General features: G+C 37.2%; 1 protein-coding gene and 1 long non-coding RNA gene across 3 annotated transcripts in view; both read left to right on the forward strand.

Moving 5' to 3' along the window:
• The first annotated feature begins 1,847 nt into the window (after window positions 1-1,847).
• The window catches only part of LOC136247878 (probable serine/threonine-protein kinase DDB_G0271682), a 38,140-nt gene continuing 12,843 nt past the window's right edge, over window positions 1,848-27,144 (forward strand). The window contains exons 1-3 of the mRNA XM_066039697.1: window positions 1,848-1,928; window positions 3,818-3,913; window positions 22,214-22,315. Coding sequence (XP_065895769.1) covers window positions 1,848-1,928; window positions 3,818-3,913; window positions 22,214-22,315 — 279 coding nt within the window. The remainder of the gene's footprint in view (window positions 1,929-3,817; window positions 3,914-22,213; window positions 22,316-27,144) is intronic.
• On the forward strand, window positions 14,375-16,194 carry LOC136243529 (uncharacterized). 2 transcript variants are annotated; one of them, XR_010694892.1, is made up of 4 exons: window positions 14,375-15,348; window positions 15,393-15,602; window positions 15,655-15,749; window positions 15,803-16,194. It is a non-coding gene; the product is annotated as an uncharacterized lncRNA (long non-coding RNA). The 2 variants fall into 2 exon arrangements; XR_010694891.1 differs by having other exon boundaries at window positions 14,375-15,602.

Genomic DNA, 27,144 nt, shown 5'->3' on the forward strand with positions numbered 1-27,144 from the left:
AGCATACAGCTAGCTATAAACATGTGATTGTTCTATTAGGGTGACTGCTGTATTAGAGTATCTCGAGTCAGCTTGCCTGCAAAGATGTTCGCTTGAAAAGGGTGTGGTCATCATGGTTTCGATTGATTATTAGAACATCCCGAGTCAGCCTACCAACTTGAAGGTGTGTGGTCACTAGCTATTCTGTAGCTAGCGTAAAAGGGGTGTGGTCATTGTGGTTTTAATTGATAATGTGTAGAATAAAGAATGGGCGTGATCCTGTGACCTATCATGAAGATACAGGTGGCTACCTAGTACCGGTATCTCCGTGCCATATAGTAGTGTGCAAGCGCCTTAAATAATCTTGTGGTGTCTATTATGCTGCTTAAAGAAAGTGTTGATACGGAAAATTAACGCTTCAATATGGTTTCATTGAATGAAGAAGAGGACAAGCAGCCTGATTGAAGATAAAAGAAAAGACAAGGCACAGAGGGCACACACTCGTCAGAACCCCAAAAGGCACACCCTACTGGTGAGTTTGTTATTGTGGCATAAGATGGTGGCAGTACACTGCTTCGTTTGGCCTCTAGGCTTGTGACTGTGGTCAGTCAGTCAGTCAGTCAGTCAGTCAGTCAGTCAGTCTAAAATTTGAGTTTTGGCGATTTTAAAAAATTCTATATCCGGCCACCTATAAGTATTTTGTTATATTTAATGTTGTATTATGTATTCTATGGACTAGTACTATTCCGTAAAGGTGATTTTCATCTCGTAATGTCTCTAGGATGGTTGACTGCCCTTTCTCATTCTTCTGGCACCAGTAGTGGCTGGCTTAAAGCTATTCCTTCAACCTCTCTTGGTTTAGCTATCCCAGGTCCAGAGTTTATTGTTGGTTTGTGTCTATGGCTTGGAGTTTCTCTGTTTCCCATTTCCCCATTGTGTACATGCCTCTCTTCCATAGATTGCTTTGGTGACCATCTTTTAGGCTGTTCCCATGGTCCTATGAGAATCTGCTGCCATGGTGCCTTAGTTAACATCCTTCATCATGCCTTATTACAAGACCATCCAGGAGTTCTTAAAGAGCAATGTGCCTCTTTTGATGACAGTTCATGTCCAGGAGACATTTTCCATCCTGATTATCAACTTGGTCGTCCTGCCTATTTTGATGTCTCTGTCTGCAGCATTACTCAGCCTGCTCAAATTTCTTCCTCCACTTCCTGTGTGGGGTGGCTGCTGCAGCTGGAGAGGTGGCTAAGGATGCGAAGCACCATGCTACTGTGGAGAGGGCAGGAGGTGATTTCATACGTCTAGTTGTGAAAAGTTTTGGGGTATGGACACCTTTTGCATTGTCAGTTCTTAATTCTATTGCTGATCATGCCACCACCTGTAGTGGCATTTCACCTAAAGTGGCCAGAAGAAATCTACTTCAACAACTCTCTATTTGTTTATGGGTGAATAATGCTCGAATGATTTTAAGGTATTGGGCTCTGTAAGGTAGTGATGATGACTTCCCCTTTCCCTGTAGTTTTTCTTTGTTGTTCCCCTTTCCCAGTAGTTGTATTTTATTCATTGTATTTTTATTAGTTGTGATTATATAGTTTGTTTTATAGATTCTAAAAAAAATCTAGGATGGTTTTCAAAGGCAGAATTTTTGGTGGCGCACGAAATTTTCACCCGGATCCCTACTTAAACAGTACAACCATGCCGTTTGATTATGTGATGACAATCAACTGGACTATGGCCTTTGTTGAACTTGTTCATAGTCATTACTCAACAAGTGACGTGTGCACTATTATAGTATAACTGTCACAAGATTGTTTGTATGCTGCTATTTATACTAACTACTTGTGATGGTTGGGCAAAAGTTGAAGATGGCCAAACAAGGAACTGTGATGGTTGGACAAATACATGCTCATGCCCACCCTCGGCTGCACCTATGTGACAAGATTTTGGTATGTATATGAAATTTATGCCTCAGTGTGTTACCTTACAGAACATTACAAACAGCTACTTTTATCCCACCATATAAAGAAATTGATGAATTATATGAGTGGAATACTATCCCAACTGCTCAAAAGGGAAGTGGGGTAGCAAGAGAAGACTTCAAAATGGAGAGGCACCATGATTAAACTTGAGCACAAGGTTATAATGGACAATACTGGCTTCTTAGTGGCTGATATGCAGCAGAATCAGCACCAAAAGTATTTAGAAAATTGTATCAAGCCATCCCATAGTGCACCACTGATTCTCAGATCCTTACCAACATTTGCCACACATCCCAGAAAAGACAACTCTTAACTCGGTCTTGAGTAATCTGAGCAATGCTAAGGCATAGTGTGGTAGTGTACAATGTAGCTAGCTGCCAACTATTATGTGCGATTTGGACCATTTTTTGAAAAATCTTGGTCAAATTTGTTATTGTTATTCTGTATGTGATAGGACACCAAAGGGTTTACCAGTGGTTTCAGGAAAGCCCTTTGGAATTTTACAATGGACACAACTAAAATATGAAAGGACTGGAAAATAGACTTACAAACAAGCTGAGAGGAACTTGCCTGAGAGCATTTATTTTCCATAGTAACTCACTGTATAGCTGCTAGGGGAATACTAATTGCAACAATCGTCTGATGTAAACTTTTGAGAAAAATGTTACATCAAGCCCAACCTGATATTAGCCCTGCAATTAAAACTAGTCTCTTATTTCTTTTGTGTTTAATGAAATGTGCACACTTTGTATTATGCATTACACATGTGAAGAATACAATACACAAGCTTTAAGGCTGTTGAGCATGTGATGTTGCTTGGATTTTGTGTTCAGGTTAATTGTTGTGAATACTTAGTGTAGTTTGGTGCACATTTTCAGGTGACAGATAATGATGGGTAGGCTTAATAGTATGTTGTAGTTAATCAGCCAGTAAGGTGCTTGCTACTACAAATACAATTATGTCATTTTGTTGATTTACACTTATGTACAGTACCAAAATAGACAGCTTCAATATCAATTGTACTTTATTAAAGACTTGTTTTAAGCTCATGGATTAATATTGGCTTGACCAGTTTTTGTAACTACACTTCCTGTCACATTTGGAGGTTGGTGCAAGATGTTTGTTTTGGCTGTTATACTACAGCAAGCCCAAATTTAGGCTATTGTGTTTGATAGTCTGTGAGTCCTTATGTTTTTGTCACATCCATTAACAAATTACTACTTGGAAAATTTGAAATTTCAGGTTTTCTTACATCTAGAATTTGTCGTGAAATACAATGCAATAATAGCCTTTATCTTAGTTAATCATGGTTATAACAGCAACATCAGATATTAGTGTATTGTTATTATAATCATCTAGGTACTCTATTGAAGCAGTCTGTTATTATAATAAAACACTTTACTACAGTACTGCTTAAATGTAACATCATTTTGCAAGAGCATGAGCAATTAAAAACTTGCTAAATAAAGGGCTTGGCACCCTTTAGCTTGTAAGTACTCATCCTGTTTCATTTGGAATGAATACTTGTAAGAGAAACAGGTGCCACGCCTTTTAATTTGCAAGTTTTTTAATTACTCGCACTCTAACAAGATGATGTTATATTTGAACAGTGCTGTAGAATATTCAATTAATTACTTTTAGTGGAAACTCCTTTTCAGAATTTCAATATTCACACATGGTATATAATTCACTACATTGTCATTACATCACAATGATATAGATACACTAAATTCCCTGGGTAATGACATTTAATGTTGCTAGTGTAGTTGCTTGGCCTGCAAATGATTTATTTGTGCAGATGTATGTATACATTGTAAAAGTCTCTTCATAACATGTTAATCATCTGTTACTCACAGGACTGGACAGCACTACATTATGCTGCTTATAAAAACAAACTGAATATTGTCCAGTTACTTGTAGAACTTGGTGCAGACATAACAGTGAAGGATCGTGTAAGTCACTACTGTGTTTAGTACTACTACTGTAGATATTAAGTGTGCTAGTAAATGTGTAAACACAATCACAAAACCTATATTCTCAATTGTGTACATTATTGTATAACTGCTAGTACAAAACATACAAGTCTTATTCAGTTATGTTTCTTTCATCTTGTTATATTATTGTGCTTTTTGTTGCTATATCCAATCATCATTAACTTAACCCTTCAAACACAGAATCAATTTTGAGCATGAAGTAATGTGTAAGTGCAAACTATAGGCAGAGTGTCAGGTTTCTATTATATTACTACAAGTATAAGGAAACATTATTTGATTATGGATCATAGAAATAAAAAGTAGGAAAACAAGGTGGTCACTTACACCTGCAGATATACTGGTGGACATTGTCAATCCCTATTTCAGCCTATACTCATGACTGAATTAGGAATTAAATGTCCACTGGTATATCTGCAGGTGTAAGTGATCTCTCTTGTTTCTCTACTTTTTATTTCTATGATCCCTAATTGAACTTATAATTCCTCATACTTGTTTGTTTACATTTTTACTAACGTTATAGTAAACCCACGCATACTGCATCAAAAGAAAGGATGGCCTCAGAGTTGATGTTTTCATCTGAACATGTGTCCCAGGTATCAATTACTAACTTGAAAATGACATAGTCATTACACTTTACTATCAGCTATGTTCACCCCATTATACAGCATTATAGATGAGGAACAGTAGGAAAAGCACCTCTGCAATCAATCCAATCATCATGAAAATACGGATGATTGGCGAGCCCTAAACTAATCGAGATTAAACAGTGGCCATTATGCTTCAGTGTCACCTATTTCAGTCCATTACACGGTGTTGCAAATAAAAAACATTAGGAGAAGCATCTCTGCAATCAATCCAGTTGCTACAGAAAACATGGGCGAGATACCAACACAGCGAAAGTGAAGCCACATGAATTGATTACTTGCCAGCATTGTCAGAAATAAGAACTGGTATGTAAAAGAGGACAAAGGCAAGTCCATGATGCGTGTATTGTACTGTATGTACTGCGGTTGGTGAAAGGCACTTCTTGGGATGAAGCGACGTTGAACAGTGAAGAAATCTAGCCTGTAGTTATATCCATTGTCGAGCTATGCTTGGCTGAAGGCATCGGTTAGTCAGAATAAAAATAATTCTGTTAAAATTTTTTTAATTCCATGGAAATTTTTTGGAAGTGTTTGAGGTTAGTCTAAAGATGTTTTTAGGCTTGGCTGTGCCTGACCAATACTGCCAAGGTGTCTTGAAGACAAATTGAGGCTGGTTTTAGGGCAATATTTTTTGCTGGAAAAACCGAGTTCTGCATGATCCCTATTATACAATACCACCATACTGTATGATATAACAGGATATTCTTATACATGAAATAAAACCTAATTTCCTACCTTATGTATATCCAACACTAAAGATTACTTTTAAAATGAAGCAATGAATGGAAGACACAGGTGGGTATAAAGAGTGGATTCAGGACCGGGGATCCAAGGACCCTGGGACCGGTGAAGACCAAACTTTCATGGGGATTTTGCAATGTTTATATACATTCTGTACTTTTACTAGACACTTCTGCTAGTCACAGTGGCTAATCTTTCATGATCAATCCACTTTCTGTCTGTTGCAATTGTTCACACTGTGTTTAATTCAATTACAAATAACATACAAGCACCACTGAAAATTTCCTGCATTGAATAGGCTACTGTGCTACACAAAGAGCACACTAGCCTAACATGTCACCAGTTAATAAAGTTCAATGACATGAAAATGGATTCAGTGAAGCGATTACTGCAAGGTACACCAGCAGCTCGATAAACAATCTTTGTGCAACGTAGCTAGCACATGAAGGCAATGACCTGTTAGAAATAACCCCTTTTAGAAATAAGCCCTTGATTAATACATTTACTGAAGGCGTGAAGAATGAGTGGCCTACATACAAGGCACTTATAATTTCTAGGCAATGTACAAAGAGCAGTCCACAGGACAGAGAAAGAGTGATCTAGGCTTTTTCAGACTAGCCATAAAGGTATCTCAGTAGTACAAGGATAGAAAGTAAGTGTGTAAATTTCCTAAAAATTCCACAAAAATGTAGGGTCCCCACAGGTCCTTGGAGTCCCTGGGTCCACTGTTTATACCTACCCTCTTTAGGCTCCCTTTCCTTGTGCTTTTATCTAATCCAAACTTCATTATGGTCAATAAGCTACAAGTCACATGATCAATTTGTGCTGTCCAGACAATGGAGGTGCCTGGATAATAGAGGTTTGGATAAGGGAGATTCCACTGTACGTGCATGTTACTGTACATAGGCTAGTCCCTACTAAACTTTATCACATGGTTTCAGTGATCAGCCAGTCCACCTTCAATAAACTCAATGAAAATAGGAATTCAGTACAGTAAATAAACAGCCTTTACTCATTGAATAAATGTTTATTTTCTGTCGTCTTTGCTGGAATGTAATCTGTTGTATACCACTGGGCAATTGGAAACAGTGGAAATGGAAAGTGGAAATAGAAAACGGAAATAGTCAAATCGTCATATAAATGTATCCTAGAGTGAAACCCTTGTTTAGTGGCCACTTCTTGAAGACCACCTTCTTATAAAGACCACCTCTGTGCAGAGACTACTTTATAATTAGATCTCCATGGCATACTGACCACTTCATGGTCACCTTTTATAAAGATCACCTCTTTGCAAAGACCACCTCTTCACATTGCAATAATAGCTAGGTTCCAAACATCATATGTCAGACCGCTTTATCAAAACAGGTAAAAGACTATATAGGCTCTTTGTTGATACAGTAGATTTTAGTGTGCTAACTACATTTCACTTGCATGGAATATTTTTGTATGACACATTCAGTACCATAGTATTGTCTATGCTGGTACAAACTAAGTGATGATGGTATATGACTTGAGTGAAGTGTGGACAAAGAGATGACATTGATTTGAGCCATTAAATACATGTTTGAAGCTTACCAAATATTACCATGTAGTGAGGGTGCACGTGGTCTTAGTTATCAAAGGTGACCACAAAGTGGTCCTTAGCCATCTTTGTGATGTAATTACAATGTGGTCTTTGTACAGAGGTGGTCTTTATAAGAAGGTGTTCTGTAAGAGGTGGTCACTAAACAAGGGTTTCACTCTAGGGTACATTTATATGATAATTTGACCATTTCCATATTCCATTTCCACTTTCCGCTTCCGTTTTCAATTTCCACTGTTTCCAATTGCCCTATACCACTGGAATCTGTAGCACATGAAGATTCTAATGGTGCATAGTTTAAGACTATAGTACCAAGAATAATCAAGATATTCCTTGTTTAATGAGCACTGTACAGCCAATGCAGACATTTGATAAAGAAGGCGGTTTTCTAAGTGGTGGGATCCTAAAGATTGTTTATCTGTTTGGTGGCTTGTTTATTCTACTAGTGACAACTACCACTTGGTTGCTAGGTGATAATGCATTTTTACAGCCCAGGGGAGTGACCATGAATGCTCTGTAGTGTCTTCCCCCTCTGCTCACTAAACTGCATAGCACAAACTGATAGAAATAACAACATTACTTGTATTTAAGTTAGTCACTTTAGGATACTATTAGTATGCAGTTCTTAGTTATGGACATTTCTGAGATATGGATGATAGTATGTACCAGACCAGCTGGATAAGAGAGATCCCACTGTAAACAACATAACACACTTTGTAAAATTTTCCAGTTTTGGTGAAAGGGAGCTTGTTCCCTTTGTACACAATCAAAACTTAGAAAGCAGCATGAATAATTCTCTTTGATATTGACACAGTTAATGAGGTTATTTATACACTTAGAGACCTGAGGTTAGGGCTCTAAGTTTCATTTAGAGACCTGTTGTCACGTGAGACTGTTATGGTAAATTTAATAACACTTCAAAGAGTTTTCTATGTCACTGATTTAATTAGTGGTTGTATGGTTAGTGAGATTTAGGTTTTTACCTTCATCAGCCATACCAGCACTTGACCAAGCTAGCTGTCAAGCCAAACAAGCCAGCTGCTCGATGCATATTACAGCTACCCCAACAGTTCACAACTAGCTAGCCATCAGTGAGACTACTGGTGTTGCCAAGTTTACAGCAAGCACATTTGTGTTCGTGTGGTTGTCAGCACTGTCACCATTAGATCATCAACACACTTCAGCTGTGCTATTGCACCTGTTTGTAACATTTGTTGCTTCATGGCCAGTTGTAATAAAGCTTGTCACTTCATTGCCAGTTGTTATAAAACTTGTTGCTTTGTGGCCAGTTGTAGTAAAGCTTGTCGCTTCGTAGCCACTTGTTATAAAGCTTGTTGCTTCATGGCTAGTTGTAGTATAGCTTGTTGCTTTGATTCATGGCCAGTTGTAATTAGAACTTGTTGCTTTGTGGCCAGTTGTAATAAAGCTTGTGGTGTTGTAATCGAGGTTGTAATCGAGGTTGTAATAAAACTTATCGCGTTGTAATAAAGCTTGTCACTTTGCTGCCAGTAGTTGTAAAGCTCTCGCTTTGTGGCCAGCTTGTTGCTTCTTAGTATTAGCTAGTAAACAAGCCTTGATACTAAATAACAGCTACTAAAACAACACTAAACTGGCCACAGAGCTGGCGGCACACACAAACATGCTGAAAAAGACCTTACCTAGCGTGACTCTGTGCTTCTTTTGTCAGTGTTGGTAATGAGCTGCTTTTTAAATAGGTTAGATACGCACTGTAATTTTTTAGTACCCTCATGCTTGGTTTGGCACCTTGATGGGAACTAATTAGTGACCTCGGCTACACCTTAGTCACTAATTATTGCCATGCCTCGGTGACCATACCATGCTCTCAGGTTATCAACCTACTGAAAAACCTCCAATGGGTATCTAACATACACATAAAAGCAGCTGTGAGGCTTTGACAGGCTATAAAACAGTTTTGAAGATATTTCTAATAGAAATTTGTGGTTTACAGTGGTTTGCTTTAGTTAAGCTTCCTTAGTGATGTATAACAACATAGAGTAATTGATGAATTATGACATAATAATTATTGTTGAATATATTCAATTTTAATGTACTGCATGTATTGTTATGAAACAAAGCTACAATAATAGCACGTCGTGTGCTACATGTAGCTATTTCATTCAATTGGGATCGGAGAAACTGCACGTCGTGAGATTACCAAGGCTGTTCTGTCTGTGATTTGAAATGGTATTCAAGCAGCTGCTGGTTCGTTACAGCTATGTGCTGGTCAATTGTCAGGGTGTGAAGCTGTTGTTCATTCTACAAGAGAGATATTTCCTCCCCTGATGTGGATGCAGTAATACTTTTGGATGCTACCAATGTGTTTAACTCTCTTAATCGCCACACAGCTTTATGAAACATACAGCACCTACAGTATGTCCACTTTTTTCTACCATCTTAATAAACACTTACTGTAAGGACATTAATTTGTACATGAGAGGGTCAGTTTTACACTCTGAAGAGAGAACCACTCAAGGGAACCCCCTAGCAATGCCAATGTATGCACTAGGAGTGATTCCACTGATTAATTGTTTGGGTGGAAGTTCTGTCCAACAGATATGATGTGCTGATGATGCTACTGCTTGTGGTGGTTTGAAATAACTTCAGTCTTGGTGGAATAAATTGACATCTGTTGGTCCTGATTATGGCTATTTCCCTAATCCTTCTAAAACATGAATTGTTGTGAAGGAAGGAATGCATGATGCAGCAGTTTCCACTTTTCAGAGGACTGGGATCTCTATAGCATCGAATGGAAAGCGTCATCTTGGTGCTGCATTAGGCTCCCATTCATTTGTCGTTTTCTTTGTAGAAAAGCAAGTAACATCCTGGATCAAAGAATTGCAGCAGCTGTCAGACATCCCTGTTACCCATCCTCAAGCTGCATATGCTGCATTTACAAATGGATTTATTGGCAAATGGAATATTCTAATGAGATGCATTCCTAACATTCAACCATTCTTGTCTCCTCTAGAAGAAACTATTCATTGTAGATTGTTACCTAACTTGACTGGTCAATCATCTTTTAGTGACAGTGAACGAAACTTGTTTGCTCTGCCAACCAGATTGGGAGGTCTGGGGGTTGTTAATCCCATCAGTTATTCATTGTTCCAGTTTGGTGCCTTCGTTAAAGTTACTGCTCCCTTAATTCACCTTATTTTACAGCAATCTTGTGCCTAAGTGTTGTCTTCACAGATTGAGGCAAGAAGAACAATTTTGGGCAATCATCACCAGACTCCCATGATGCTTTGCTATCTATGCTATCACCATCATTATATAGGTCCATCATGTTATCTTCTGAAAAAGGCTCTTCCAATTGGGTAACTGCTCTACCTCTAACTGAACATGGTTTTTGTTTGCACAAAGGTGCTTTTCGTGATGTCTCGTGCCTTCAATATAACTGGTGACCACCACTGTTGCCTTCCAATTGTGTGTGTGTGTGGCAAGCAATTCTCTGTTAAGCATGTCCCTTGTTGCCCACATGGTGGTCTCCCTACAATTCATCACAGTGAGTTTCGAGACATCACTGCTGGACTATTTGTCTATATGTGCAACAGAGTACATATGAAGCAATTATAGTTAACTATATGTGCATCACATGTGAGACAACCCAAATATGATTTGAATATTACAAAGATCACATGTGATATTTGCAACATGTGTATGCTAGTGGTTTTGTGCAGTGCATATGGTACCACATTTGCTACACATTTACTTCATCTACAATCCCATGGCACATATATATGTACCTTATATTTACTAGTGTGGCCTATGTATGATACACATGATATAAATATGATATAAATATGAAGTGAATATGAATTACACACCATTAACAAACTAAGTACACTTTGCACTGTAGCTCACTATCATGTGAACAATTGTTTACAAAACTCACTATATTACATATAAATCAACTATACCAAACACATGTTGAGTTGTCATTTGTAAAATTACAGAAATAACTTTTTTACTGACAGATACACAGCAGATACACAGCAAGAACAGCCTCTGTTCCAGTGTTCAGTTGCCGGAAATGCACTTGATTTTAATCACTAGTAGAAATGATGCTGGCTAAATGGCTTTTTCAGTGTAGCATACCTGGCCTGGTAGAGGCAGCAGATTTTCAATTCATTGTACTTTTGTCACACAAATTTCCTTGTATTCATTTTCTATCAGCAGATTCTGATATAACATACAGAACAGGCTACATCAATATACGGCCATTATTTCCAATCCAATACATTTCAAAGCATGTTGAGTGTATAACTCCTACCATGATGCTGTCTCTCCAACCACCAATGAATGGATTTGATGATTTACACGCTTAAAAACTTAAGATATTCTAAGGCAAGAAACTTTATTACTGCTAAATCCATGTAGTGAGTATACAGTGGTAAAGGTTTAACACGTAATACTGCATCACACAAATCTCTGCATGGTATAGAGATAAAATATTGGTAAGTTACTTGGAGGATAGGTGTCTTGCTCTAGTAAAGTCTTAGACGAAGTACAAAAAGTTTTTTTAATCAAATAAAGATAAGTTTATATCACTGTTTACATGTTGTAGGTAACAACCAAATTCTTCAACTTGATTATTTGTTTGCACATAGGGAAATACCATCACCGTAACTCTTGAAACTACACAACCAGCATCCATATAGTCCCTCAGAATATCACAGATATTCATGTGTAGATGCATATAAAAACTGAATTAACAAAATCTACCCATACAGCATTTCAGTAGAAACAAAAAACTGATACACTAGATCCAGGGTACTACGTATAGCTAGTAGTTTACTCACTGATCACTTAGAATGGCAGAATTCACTGACCACAACAACACCAATACACCTGAGACCACTGAATCAGGTATGAATTATAAACAGTGAGAATAATAGGTCTGATTTATCCATTCATTGGCAGTTAATCTTGCAAATTAGATGAAATTTTGATTGGAATTTGTGATTTCTTAAGTCAGTGTCAGTAGGCTTCCGTGTCACAGGCTTTTGCAGGCCATGCCGTCAATTGTCTACCTTTTTTTCCTTGTATGCTCACCACATCACCATTCTTAGAACTGGGCCAATCCATTGCTTCTTCTAACATTACTTCATGTCATCTTCATAATTCAGTTCTTGCCTACAGCTTGCCAGGACAAGTAGCGGCCAGGCCAGCAGGATTTTTAAACCAGGTGCGCGCCCACAGCCGGCCAAAGGCTGTGGGCGCGCGCCTGGTTTACTGAAATTGTTTTCGTAAAGTTTGTGTGTGTGTACCTATCTACCTATCTATGTTTGTTCGTATGCACCCACGTGAGCAAAATCATTTAATAATGGTAAAAGCAGCTTTTACGTAAGAAGTAAAAGTAAAATGAAGTCTGTTGCACAGGCGAAATTTGCACTGAGGTGGTTTCTTTTCGGCGGACTGAAATACGGGTGTGGCGACTTTCCTCAGACTACCTTCCCCTTGAGGTTTTCAGGCGTTTAGCAACTGAAAAACAACGGTGCAGGCCTCGTACACTACCAGGAATAGCCTATCGCTTCGAGTGGAAAGGTGGAGTATCCCTTACGTATGCGAACAAAAATGAAGAACAGCTTTGAGGCTTTGTCAAGAGAATTTGTGGGGAAAAACACATTAGTCACACTATAAAACAGTTTAGAAGATACTTCTGTGCGTAATATGTTGGTAAAAGCAGTTTGTTAAAACAAATGCTTTCTTAGCAGTGTATAGCAACATAATTGAACGAATTACGAATATTTCATGAATTATGAAATACGAGAATTAGCTAATAATGTTATTGCACAACCCAAAATTACCCTATTGTAAAGTAGTAATACATAGTTGGTTAATTCATAGTAGCATATACTGTCTATAGATGAGTTAGCTAGCTGCATGGTGCCTGGTTTTTAGAAGTAGCACAACATCAACTTGTTTTACGATGAATCCGTTTTCAATTTTTAGGATCACAAACAGGTCCCCCTTCTTGTAAACCCAAACAGCAAATGATACCTCATGGTTTCGGCATAATTTTTGCTAGAGTGTGCCTCCATCCAGGCCTCCTGCTCCATGAAGAAGAGAGCTCACGTGCTGCTTGTCACAGGAAAGCGCAGGTGAGTGACGAGCAGGTGCTGTGTGAGAATCATTGAAGAAACCCAGAAGCCTTGTCACTCCTAGTATGCTTCCAGAGGAACTCCACTGAGAAAAACTGTCACCGGTTGGATCACTTCGTTAGGTCAGCCATAATCTATATATATAAAGCTGAAAATGTCTGTCTGTCTGTCTGTCTGACGGTCACGCTGCTTACTCACCAGACTTGGCGCGAATCGACATAGTCTGTGCTGATAATGAAGCGCTCATCATCCGCCTACTCTAAGATTGTTATCACGAGTTCACGCGTGCTTCCATTCGGTCTCTACAGCGCGTAGAAGGCCAAGGTGTAGAGAAAACCTGAGCAACATTCCTTTGAAAACCACAGCACATACTGTTCAAGTGGTAGAACGCCTGACTAGCGTGTAAGAGGTCGTGGGTTCAAATCCACGTGTTGACAGATTTTTTTCTTTCTACTCAGTACATTTTTGTGAACACCTTTTTAAAACACGACTTTTAGCTCATCATATCTTGGCATGCAAAGCACGTATCGAGGCGGGACTTTAGCGAAATTAAACGCCCATCATCTGGCAACTCGAGTGTTGTTGTAGCAAATCAATACGTGCTTTTGTTCGCTCTTTATAAGGCGATGAAGGCATTGGTGTAGGGAAGGATCACTGAAAAGTTGAGCTACATTCCTGTCAAAACCACTGATAAACAACTGTGGCGATTTGTGCACCTCCCTTAACCCCAAGTTATTATAACCAGCCAGGGTTCAATCCCGCCTAGGTCATAACTTTTTTTTTTCACTTTTGGGACCTTTTTGATGCACCTTTTTGCTCTATCTGTTCCATGCAAGTCTTCATCTACAAACTCTTATGATCAGTTTTTCAGCACTGGCACTGAATTACCTCACATAATAGGGACTCTTATAGCACTTTTGGGACAGGGCAGACAAATTGCCAACATATTTGTCCATCTGTGTGTTGGTCCAGTGTGTTGTATTAGAGTAGGTAAAAGCTTCTTTCACCAGTATCCAGAATATCTACATCTTTGTTTTAAGCACATAGGTGTGCACTGACATGAAAAACTGTTTGTTCAGACTTACCTCAATACTGCTGTAGTAATAGGCAGCTTGCATGATTGAACAAATACTACTGTGCATCTGAAAAATGATAATACTGGAACCATGCAGATCCATAGTTTACACCGAGGAACTGCAACTGACCTGGCACAACTGTTTCACTATCCTGCTTACATGCTTTCACTCTAAAGATTCATACATTACCTTATTGGTCAATTACACTGCAGGTGTTTCAAAACTGGGTTTTTGTAAGGAAAGAGGTATATGTGTCACTGCAACATCAGAACTGAAAGTGCATAGGACAAGTTCTGAACTTTTGCTTGCCATGCAGTAACTATAACTGCAAATTGTGTTGACTTTAAATTATGCTCAAGTTCATTTCTCTTTGTGACAGTCGGTAAGGTAAACATCAAAATGTAGAAACTGAAACTGTACCGTGTGTACACAACCTGTATGTAATGTAGGGTATACTGTATACAATTGCCTTAGCTCGCATGCAGTTTAACTAATTAGCTAGCCTTGCATGCATGCTTCACTATAAATTATTATGTACTGCATAAGGATCATGTACTTTAAAGCACTATCGATATACATGCTACACAGCAAATATAGGACACTAATATTTATGCTTGGTTCCCAATATATTAATTATTGTTGCATTAGTTCTCATGTAAAGCAGCAAAGGTTTCTTTTGTTCTATACAGCACGTTGAAGTCACTGGTAGGGAAGATGCACTGAATAATTAAATTACATTCCTGTCAAAACCACAAACAATAAACTTTAGTGTTTTGCATCATTAATGACATAAGAAAACCTCATGCTCTTTAAAAAATGTGACATCACCATGTACCCTACATAGCTACATTAGCAGTGCTGGTGTTTAATGCTTAGTCCCTCTTCGTGGCATTAAAATGTTTAATGTGGAGATGGTCCTGCACATAGGGCAGGTACCAATGCTAGTGTTCTATAAGTCACAGATGCCCAGTGGATAGAGCAACACTGGAGCTGGGGCAAGCCATTACCTGATGGATTCAGCTATACAGGGGAGTCATAAGTTAACGATGTAACCAATTCAGTTACTGGGATATGTGATAACATTTCAGTGCTAATATTTCATCTCAAGAAAATCAACTTGTTTTGAATCTAGTACAACAAAAGGTATCCAGACTATAGACCAAAGGCTTGTTCTAACACTGGTAAAGATGTGACAAGGACTGCTCACATACCAAGATACTTTAACAGTGTAAGTTCATTTTCTGCTTAAAATTGATCATTCAGTGATCATAGGAAGTTGTCCTTGACATCGTATTGGATGTTGCTAATGATAAGATTGCAGAAGAACTCCACAAGCATTTCAGTCTCCAGTATGACATATTACTTGAGAAACTTAATTTACCCCCCATAACAAATTTGGTGAAAGGACTTCATTGGATGGTAATCAAGAAAACATACAAGCAGTTATTGATAAAATGGCAAATGAAACTATAACTATTAAACGTATGTTCCAGAAATGTGTGTTCCGAGTGTAGAGTTATCCATTTCCTGATAGGAGCAGTGACTTCAGAAAGGCCATCCATGTCAGGAGAGAAACATGACAACAGTCAGCTTGCGCTGCCATTCTAGGAGAAGACAGAGAAGGCACATGTAAGAATTACAGTGGCTTGTATTACAATATGTTACAGATATTGTTTTTGTAGAAAGATTATGCATAAAGCACTACACTATTCTTCAACTATTGGCACAGAATCAAAATGAAGGTATGAAGGAAGACTAATAACAACCGATGAATTAATCGGCCAAGATTCTGGTGGCAGATAATGCACCGACAGAGATAAGACATCTAATCATCCACTGGAAAAAAGAAACTGATTAGATACACACTGCACTGTAGTGGCGTTGTAGAAAATTACAGGATGTGAAAAGTCTCTAACAACAAAATAGATGTAGTAGCACAAGAAGCAGAGCTATGTTGGAGAATCAGAAGACCAAAGCCTTGTGAACTTTTCAATTAGTGTCAAACTCATTTGAATTTGAACTAAAAGTAAATAAACTGTTGATGGAGTTGTATAATTATTTTCATGGTTTATTTTCAAATCAAATTTAATTATCGAATCAAAGTACATAGCTTATAAGTTAAATTTGTCATGTGTATGCAACATATGTCTTATCTATGTACTTCAGATTCATGGCATCTATCCTGCATCTGTCCATGTGTGTGAAATTGTACAAATACAGTCCACATGTGCTGCAAATCCTGTTTATCTTCTCCTACACTCAACAACAAATGTGAAGCAAACAGCAAATTTACTCTAGATCAAATATGAAGAGCACATAAGTGAATGTGATATTTGCTTAATATGCACTACATATGCACTGCAGGCACAGATGTGTTTTTTTCCAGTGTAACTGAATTATGTCATTGTGTCGAATCTCTACAACCATTATCAGGAGAATCTTTTCAGCATAGATTGGCTAATGTTGAGGATGGGGCTCGTCTTGATGTTGTTGCCAATGGTTTTTGGAAACGTGGTCAGAAAGCTTATTTTGTTGTCAAGGCATTTAATCCTTTTGCTCCCACACACTGTTCAGTATCTTTACCCCAGTATTACAGGCATGCAGAATTAGAGAAGAAAATTATGAAGAGAGGATTCGTGAAGTAGAACATGGGACATTTTCTCCTTTAGTATTTTCATGCACTGAAGGCATGGGTCCTTTGACAACAGTGGTGTACAAGAGAATAGCCACTCTGCTGTCAGAAAAAAATAGGCAATCTTACAGCAAGACCCTGTACTAGCTAAGATGTAAACTGAGTTTTCCCTACTCTGAGCAGCCATCATTTGTTTGAGAGGATCTAGATCTTTCTACCACTGCTTTGGCCTCAAAGAGTCCTCAGCTATTGACTTTGTGTGCGCAGAGGGTATGATTAGTTCATTTAATTGAATTTAAGTTTTAGTCTGCATGTAATTTGTAATTTTACTTGATTTTGTACAGACAGATAATATTTGTGTTGTAGGTTTCATTCACGTATTGTACATATTTACTGGAGTCCTGGTAAAAAATACAAACTTGCAAATGTGTTATCTGGGTAAGATAAAGTTTTGCACATAAAGCAAAATATTAGTACAAATTTTAGTGTGTATGTGATAAATGTTCACTGAGCTTTCATCAATTATTTAGCATACAAAAGACAGATCGTTTGTAATGCCTTCAGGGTAAACTAATTAGAATATTGAGTTAATACTCAGATTGTAAATGGAATAACCGTCATAAAAGTCTCTTTGGTAATTTTCAATAATAGCCATGCAGTTTTAATGAAGCCAAACATGTGTGTCAGGCACACAATTATGACTGCCAGATAAAATGCATGTAGGAATTAATATAGTTGGTACATGTTCACCTCAGACCCTGCCAAATATAATAGTATCAAAGAGGTCAACATGTGTTCACTCCCAATAGTTTTGTACTGTAACAAGCATGTTTTTATGTTTTAAACATGTTTGTGCACCTGAATTGTCCATACTCTATGTATGGAATATTTTTAAAGCCTCACAACTCACTTGTTCTTGCCTGTATCAAAGCACTTTTTTAGTTGGCTTCACAGTGCTACTAAATGTTTGGGCAGCTGGCCCTTGTAACAAGAGTTAGTAACAAGAAACAAGGGCTAGGTTAAAGTGAACAGACTATAGTAGATGTGTTAGTTAAAACCATCTCACCATCAAATTTGTAGAGCCTCCAATATACTGCTTCTAAACTGCTATTACTTGTAGACCATACAATATGTTATACGTAGTTAAAGCACCGATGCACGTCTGTATGAAAAATACAGTGTGAGGGCATGTGTCAAGATGCTTATATAGTACAATGCAAAGCCAAGTGCTGTATTTGTCTCGAGACACCCCAAGTACTGTATTTTTCAAATACACAAGCATGGATATTGCTTTAAGTATTTTATTGCACTTCCTGGCTGCATTTGGTGTATAAGACTAAAAAATTGTAAGGGTGATGAGTACCACAGGTACTACAAACACACCAAGTTTAATCAAAATCCGAGAGGTGACCCTAAATTCTTTATTGATTTAACACAGAATGACTCCCATCATAATGCCACACATGTAGCACTCTTTTTGTTGTTTAAACTTCTCACTGCATGGGCTCCGAGAAAATATTTGAACAACAGATATCACATACAAGGACCAGGCTTGCATCGATTATGCCGGCATAAGTTTGAGCATAATAAGGAATGAAAAACCAAAAGCATAATGGTGGCATAATGGAGCATAATTGCAACATATGGGGTAAATTTCTGCCACAGTGAGTATAACGTCTGCTATAATAGTCACAAATTCAACAAGGGATAATTTGTTTTGAACAGTGAAATGATTCCTGACAACTAGTAGAAACAATGCACTATAGTCTTGCTGCAAGTTTACACTTGACAGAATGAATGCTTATCATTGTGGGTTTAGTTTTATAGGACACATGCAGTCATGTGCCAACTAGCACAAAGGCATGGCATTTCAATTTAGTTGAGCTTCATTCATTGAATTTGGTAATATCTAACATGTAAAACCATCTGAACTTTGATATGATGATTATGATTATTGGAAGACAATAGATATGATGGAAGCTCTTATCTAGTGAATGTCTGGACATTGAGTTTTTGCAAGTCTGCAGTGAGACTGAGGTTAACAAATGTGACCGAATTTGATAACTGTTGATCTACACACTACTACTATTGCAATAAAATGCATTTAAGCACAATGGCTAAAACAAGTTCCAGAAAAAAATATGCAAGTTTTTATTGCCTCACTGGTTGGTGAATTGAGACTCCAATGGATAAATCCTGCGCATCATATTTTTCTGTTCATAGGGAGTTCAAAAATCTTTGTTTCATCTCCATACAAGGAAGGGTTTCTAAGTTACAAATGTTTGCTTATGTTGTGGGGACGAAAGAACTTACCGACGATCGTTCTTCAGTGAATTCGCCTTACTTCTCAAATACAGAAGTATCTTTTGGGCAAACACTATACCTTGGTGGATTGACAAATTCATAACAAACACAATGAGCCAAGATTCAACTCTGTATGCGATTGTGTCAGTAAGTTATGTAGGTTTATGTAAGTGCCTGTAGATTATTTTCTTGATGGCTTCTGTACATATTGATTTATTTGCTCGTCTGGCTGTCTACTGCTGTAATTCCCACACTACTCAACTTATGAAGCTGAAACCTATCTGTCCCTATACACAACAAAGAACAAGTAAAATGAATGTTAAAAAATGTGCAGATATCGATGGTTTTCTAAAATTAGATCACAAATAAAGATCAAGGTTCTCTAATAGAACAGTCAAACACTCTAATAAAATAGTTATCATACATGACAGATAAAATGAGAACAATTTAATCCAGGATATTAATATGTTCTTAGCATGGTGCTGCAAATGCCAGATACAGATTGTACTTAGCAATTTTGCTGTTCTTTGAATACCAATTGCTACAACTCAAAAAATTGATCATCATTATAGGAATCCATATCTACACACAAAATTACCATGATATATGCCTAGAGCTTCTGAGGGACTGCTCATATGCCCACAGATCTCCTGCTCTAATATGCCTACTAATTCTGGAATACATTCCCTTTTCAAGCTTTTGCTACTATTTTGTGTGCTGCAGTTAAAGTGACACTTCTCCATTCACATTAATTTTATTATAATTATGAGGAATTTCTCTACACAAAATTCAAAAAACACATAAAATAAAAACATGATGGATTTATGAAAATCACAAAAACAGGCATAATAGGCAGAAAATTGGGAAATTCCAAAAAGCGTATTAGGCAAAGTTTGGAGAATAAGCCTAGCAAGACTAAACAGCAATAAAATTATAGGTACTTCTGGGTTTAATACAGTGAATGGCTTGATAGTTGCAGTTCACAAGAGACATTGCTGTTGCATGATGGTTTCATGGCTTCTCGTGCAATTGTATGTATTTCTGTGTGTGTAGCTTTGCCTGGTTAGATGCTATTGACCCTTGATGTGCCTGTACACTACAACCTTTGTTGTCCCCTCAAGGTTACTACTGTATATAAATCATGTAGTTTCCTTGCACTTGGCGTCTAGTAGCTATTTTGTGATTAAACCAGAATACTTTATAATTTTGTGTAATTTTGTATAGCACATACTACTGCCAAATTAAGTGGATTACAGACACACTTAGTCTACTGGTCTCTGTAACTAAGGTATGTAAGGCTGTGTAACAAGCATAGCATAGCTGAAGCTGCTGACCCAAGGTGATACATTGCTTGTGCATAATAATCCTCAGATTATACGTAGAACTAGTAATTTAATCACTTTGTTGCTCGGACAGAAATTATCTGTAACTACAACAAGTTGCATGGTATGAATGTGTTTTGTAAATAGTGGCTAGTCCTTTTTAATGACCACAACTCTGTGAGTTTTTAAAACATCATTTCTTGACTACACATTACTTTGGTTATGTTTCCACATAATGTCCTAATACATCTTCAGGCATATAGTTAGCTATATAGTTTCAGTAATTTGTACTGGACCTTATTCCAGTTATACACATCCATGTGTATATCACATAGTAAGATGGTCACTTCCTTTTAGATGTCAATATTTTTGACTCAGAAGCTCATACAAACTAGGCCAAGCAGCCTCAGGGTAAAGATACAGAAATAATACAGTACCAGTATGTATGTAGTGTATGAATGTAGATATTATGTTGTCCCATTATTATCACAGTCAGTTATAATTAAAAACAGCTCATATCAAAAAAGGCTAATGGAAATTGTAACATTTGGAAAATTTTTCAAAGCACTAAATTTTAACCTTAATTCTTATGAAATATGCATTAATGCAGCCTAAAAACTACTTCATGTCCTTTTTGTAGCTTTAGATTGGTTCCATTGATCAGTTTAAATTTTTGAACTGCCTTTGTTTCTTTCCCAGTAGAGAATACATGTTTTTGCGTTATATACAAATAAGGCAAAAGTACACCCATTAGAATCCATAATTTGTCTGACAAACCATACATAAAAACAAAGCCCTTGAATTTCCCTATACAATGGCATCCAAACATTTCTTGCAAAACTTTCATAGTGGCAGTTGTTAACAATTTGACTCAACCACAATGCACGCTCCATGCAATTTTCTATTGGAGAAATTTTTTACCTCAGTACGCAAACCTTAAAAGTACAGTGGGTTGTCCTACCCAAATTCACTAAACTTGGTCTCATTCAATGAGTTGAATTGTACAGATTAAGAATCCACCCGAACAAATGGCTTAACTTTGGCCATTCTACAAAGATACATCACAAAACATACAAATAACAAGGTTTTTTCACAGTACAATTTCATACCTGGATGCGTAAATTTGCTGTACAAGGCTCTCTCCTCTCTTTTCCATTGGTCGCTATACAAAATCTTGCATATCACTCGATGCACAATTTATCAATGATTACGATAAATGTAACTCCATCTCCATAAACTGAAGTATGCAGAAATTATGATGTGTGGTTTGAAAGACAGTGTTATTTTTTGTAATTTTAATGCGTAAAATTAATTGTACAGTAAATATGACAAAGTTTTTGATATACTTTTTACTCAGCTAGTAACATATTTGTTATACACATTTATGTGACTGTTTACAAAACTGCAAGCTTTATAATGTGCTTGTTCCAGTATAGGGTCATGTTTGACTTATTGTGTTGTAATACAGTATGTAACAGTTCAGCTATTTGTATTTGTTTGTTTTAATTGTAGAACATCAATACTTGTTTTCATCTTTTATTTCATACCACAGCTTTCTTGGCCACACAACACACTGTGTGTCTTGGTTTTAAACCACAGCATTAACACACCTATGTATTTATAATGATGCAAATATGTAGACTCTATACTATGGTGTTTAGTCAGGGTGATACAAAATTCTAGAGTGCTTCTGTGACTTATGCATGTTAATATCCATTCCATTTAATAGTTACCACATTGTACTTTATACAATATTTTGTACTTTGGTCCACATTAAGTTAATATGGTATTCTGTATTGTTTGCAAGTATAGTGATCCACTTCTATCATATGTAGGTTGGCAGGACTCCCTTGAAGTTGGCTGCAGATAGGAACCACATTGATACAGTGTACTACTTGAAGAAAACAAAGAATCAGAGTATTTCACAGCTGTCACAGGTAAGGAATGTCTACAGCAACATGTTACAATTGTGACATGTCTCTGTGGTAACAGATTTGGCTGCATATAAGTGTGACTAATGTTACTACATTAATGAACTATTGTGTAGTATAATCCATAGGCTTGTTGAATCTGGTGGCTGGAACAATATTCATATTATCTGATATCCTGATATTACTTCAGTATCCAAATAGTAGTTTGAAGCCAAGAGAATAATTTTCAATAATTTAATTAAAATAATATTTTGTTAACCTTTCTTCCTTTCATGTTAAACATAACTACATGCAAATTTGATTACTACAGAAATTTAATGTTTGTTTCTGATCTAAAGTGTTAGCAAACACACATGCTTATTCATAGCAAGTGATGTCACTATTCATACAGTACCATAGTACTGTATATTGAGGATCATGGAGCAGTGGGCTTCTTGGCTTTCAAAAGTACACGAAAAATACCCTCAGTTTACCTTCACAATAGCTTTGCAGTATTGGTTAAGCATAACTAAGCCCAAAAATTTCTTCCGGGCAACCCATAGCTCTTCCAAAAAGTTTCTATGAAATTTTAAAAATTTTCTATTCCACTAAATTTTCTACTGACTAACTGATGCCTTCAGCCAAGCATAAATCAACAATGTGTAAGGCTCAGCTTGAATTTTTTACTGTTCGATGTTTCATCCAGAGACTACCTTGTGTATTACATGTATAGCTACATGTGGGTTGTATAGAGTAGGAGGTTGTTCTTAGGTATTTATTTTGTATAAGGAATTATAGTTTATTATATCAAACGTTATGGTAGTACCGTTTAAGTAGGGACTGCAGTGAAACTTTCGCGTCCCGCTCAAAATTCCGCCTTTTAATATCACCCCAGAGACATTTTATGCGACCAAAATCACCTTTACGGAATAGTACTAGTCCATATAATACATCAAATGCAACAAAACACTTACAGGTGGCGGATATATATATTTTTTTAAATTGCCAAAACTCGAATTTTAGCCTCACTGCCCCACTCACTGACCACAGTCGCAAGGCTACAGGCCAAATGAAGCAGTGCACGGCCACCATTTTACGCCACAATAACAAACTCACCAGTGGGATGTGTCTTTTGGGGTTCCGACCAGTGTAGGTCCTCTGTGCCTTGTCTCTTCTTTCATCTTCAATCTGGCTGCTTGTCTTCTTCTTCATAGTTCGAAATATATCAAGGTGTTAATTTTCTGTATCAACACTTTCTTTAAGCAGCTTAACAGACACCACGAGATTATTTAAGGTGCTTACACTATGCTACTGCACGGAGGTACTGTTACTAGATAGCTACCTGTATCTTCACAATATGTCACAAGATCACATAATAATAATAATCACGCCTATTGTTTAATCTATGCATTATTAATCTATCAATTGAAACCACGATGACACACCCATTTTACACTAGGTGATGGAATGGCTAATCAGTGACCTCACACCTTCAAGTTGGAAGGCAGACTCTAATAATCGATCGAAATCACGATGACCATGCCCCGTTTGGGCAAGCGCACATCTTGCAGACTGACTCGAGATACTCTAATACAGCAGTCACCCTAATAGAACAGTCACATGTTTATAGCTAGTTGTATGCTTTAACAAAAATTAAACAAACTAGTATATTAAAATTATGAATTTAAAAGTGAAGTAGGGATTCAAGCGGTAAAAAGTAGTGAAACAAGAGATGAACTATAGTAGCTATTACAGCAAAGCTTGGTAGGAAATTCCTACTTTGGCATTGGACACAAAATAATTGCTATACCATGCCAAAGTAGGAATTTTCTACTGAGCTATGCTGTAATAGCTACTACTGTTCATCTCTTGTTTCACTACTTTTTATCGCTTGAATCCCTACTTCATTTTTGAATTCATAATTTTTAATATACTAGTAATATTTACCTGGTAGAATGTTTACGAAGTATTCTAATCGCAACGCCCAGCCATGGTGTTCAGTAAATAGACAATAAAAAGTAGCGAAGTAATTTGTACAATGTATATATAGTGTCCACTATAGGTACAGTATAATGACTTGCTTGGCTACACATGAGCATCTCAACTTCATTGCTACTGCAAGTGACTGCATAATATTTTAGCTGTACCCCAGTGAACATTTCCTGAAATGAAATGTTAAACATTGTAAATCAATAGTTTAGCAACATAAATTATTGCCTAAGTTGAAAGTCTGCTGCACATCATGAATGCCCAACGAGTTTGCGGCAGCTCTACTGGCCTTAGATTACAGTTAGTAACCTACATACCTATCGTCAATAGTAAACTAATACAATACTAGTCTGGCATTTGTACATTAATGTACTATGAATTGTGTGTGCTTCCTGTAGTGTAATTAGTATTGTAAAGCAGATATAACTGTGAAGTAGCCATGAATAAACTAACATAATGAATACAACACTAATAGCCAAAATTAATCATCTAAGTGCCACACCCAGTGCTATACATGACATCACTCCAGGTGTCTATCATCAATGAAACAGTAATATAAAACAGAAACACAAGTTCATAATGATGTTTTAAGTGTACTAAAGTACTTGTTTTACTAGCCATTAGTATACAATGCTAATGGCCAAAGTGCCACACCCAGTGCCATACATGACATCACACCAGTTGAGTAGTGTCAAACAAAAACGCAACACACCTTATGTAGCTAAAGTCTTTGAGCAGGCTGTAGGACCAAGTGTCCTACAGACCTTCAGCACTTGTGCTGTAAAGCATTAATAAATAAACTAGTGTCCATTTGGTTCTACTTGGGGTACTTAGAGGTAATGAGTTACTCTCTAGAATTCCTATGGATATAATTGCATGAAAATAAAAAGGAGAGAACATCCTGACCACCTGGTAGACTCCTGTAAGCGTTCGAGCGTAAATCAGATGGCTGCAGGTTCGAGGCCACCTAGGTACAGTCATGGATTTTTTTTCTCCTTTCTCCAACTTTTCAAACACACCTTATGTAGCTAAAGTCTTTGAGCAGGCTGTAGGACCAGGTGTCGTACAGACCTTCAGCACTTGTGCTGTAAAGCATTAATAAATAAATAAAAAACTAAACAAAAATATAATTATATCATTGGAACAACTCCTTGGAAAAGGCCTTGTGAGTCCAAAGTTGTTTGGATAAATTGTGACCCAGTCTGGGATAACTAGTCTTATTGCCTGTTTAAAAGTATTGAGAAGTGCCAATTTTAAGTATTCAGTGTGTTCTAGATCGCCAATGGATGAAGCTACATGTACCAAATTTTCACATGTTTTACACTAATTTCCTATCTTCCAGAGCATCCACTGTATAATAGCAAACAGCTAGGTTTTCCACCATTTTAAACTGGGGTTGACTGTATCAGGCAAGCTCCAAAATGATGGGAAGTAGGGACCACAGAAATGCAAGTAGCTGTTTATAAAAATTAAAAAGGAAGATATGGGGATGAATTAGGCCAAGTTATGGTTTCAAAACTGGCTAAAATAGAAGGACTTTTACAACACAGGTCTGTATTCAACACCGCAACACTGTACAGCCACATATGGCCATCTCCAGGCTGGCTAGAGCTCCATTAGGGCCCCAGAGCACTCATACGGATCACCACTATGTTTGGTAAGAGCAGTCAGCGAAAGCAGACCACTCAAGTCTAGCTGATTGTGATTATGAAATTTGATAGTTCGTTATTGTAGCTTTGTGTTCTTGGTGAAAATCAAATCTGCAGTCATGGGTAATAAGACTGGTTTCCCAGATCCAGTCACAATTATCCAGCTCAGAAAAATTACTTGCAAAAAGGTTTTGGTCTCACCATTCTGCACAGGGGGTTTGGGGGCTTGGCACTCTGGAGATACTTGGCCCTTCTAAAAATGCCTCTAGCTGTCATTGAACAAGTATGCTTGCCTAAAAGCTAATGCTTAGTGCAGTTCCAATGATTCAACTAGAGTCCATCAAAACAGATATACCCTAATAGAGCAATCATCGTAATAGAACAGTCAAAATGTTATATTATTATCAACAACTAGACTGATTTAAAGTGTCAACATTATCAGTTTCTACTACATGATTGGGTAGGTGATTAACTGCTGTGTGGAAGAAGGAATGGTGATACAGTGGATCCTTGCTTATCCGAACCTCAGTTATCCGAATATTTTGATTATCCGAACACCAAATGTGACTGTACTATGAGAGTATTTTGTCATCAGTGTGCATTCTATTAGAGTAAATGACTGTTCTATTAGAGTAGTTGAACGAAGCTCTGTATATAAATCAATGGGCTTCAGTTATCCGAACAAATTCACTTATCTGACACTTTTGGCTAACTATAAGAACAAAGCTGTTCAGATAACTGAGGATCCACTGTATGAATAAATTCTTGAGGATAAGTGTAAGACTTTTTGCTACTACTACTACTACTACTACTACTATTACTACAGGTGTGATTAGGGTTGGCCTGAAGCATGTGATGACAGAGTATATCTACTTGATGATTAATAATTTTATAAAACATTACTACTAAAGTTAATTCATGTAATTGGCTTTCCATTGTTTACCAATCAAGTTGAGCTAACATAGCTGTAACACTGGAGTATTTCTAGTAATCACTAATTACAAATCTAGCGGCTTTCCTTATGTATCATCTCCAATTGTTGTATGTTAAATTGTGTGTAAGGGGACTAGACAACTGCTGAGAATGGGGTATGCATATGTTTAATAGCATTTGGCTTATACATCTTGTGCATACTGTCCAAAATTTCTCCTAAAAATTCCAGAGTTGAGTTTGCTCCACCAATGACTCTTGAGATGAGTGTAGAGCAAGACAAATTCT

The sequence above is a fragment of the Dysidea avara genome, chromosome 2 (genome assembly GCF_963678975.1).
Source record: "Dysidea avara chromosome 2, odDysAvar1.4, whole genome shotgun sequence".
Lineage (NCBI taxonomy): Eukaryota > Metazoa > Porifera > Demospongiae > Dictyoceratida > Dysideidae > Dysidea > Dysidea avara.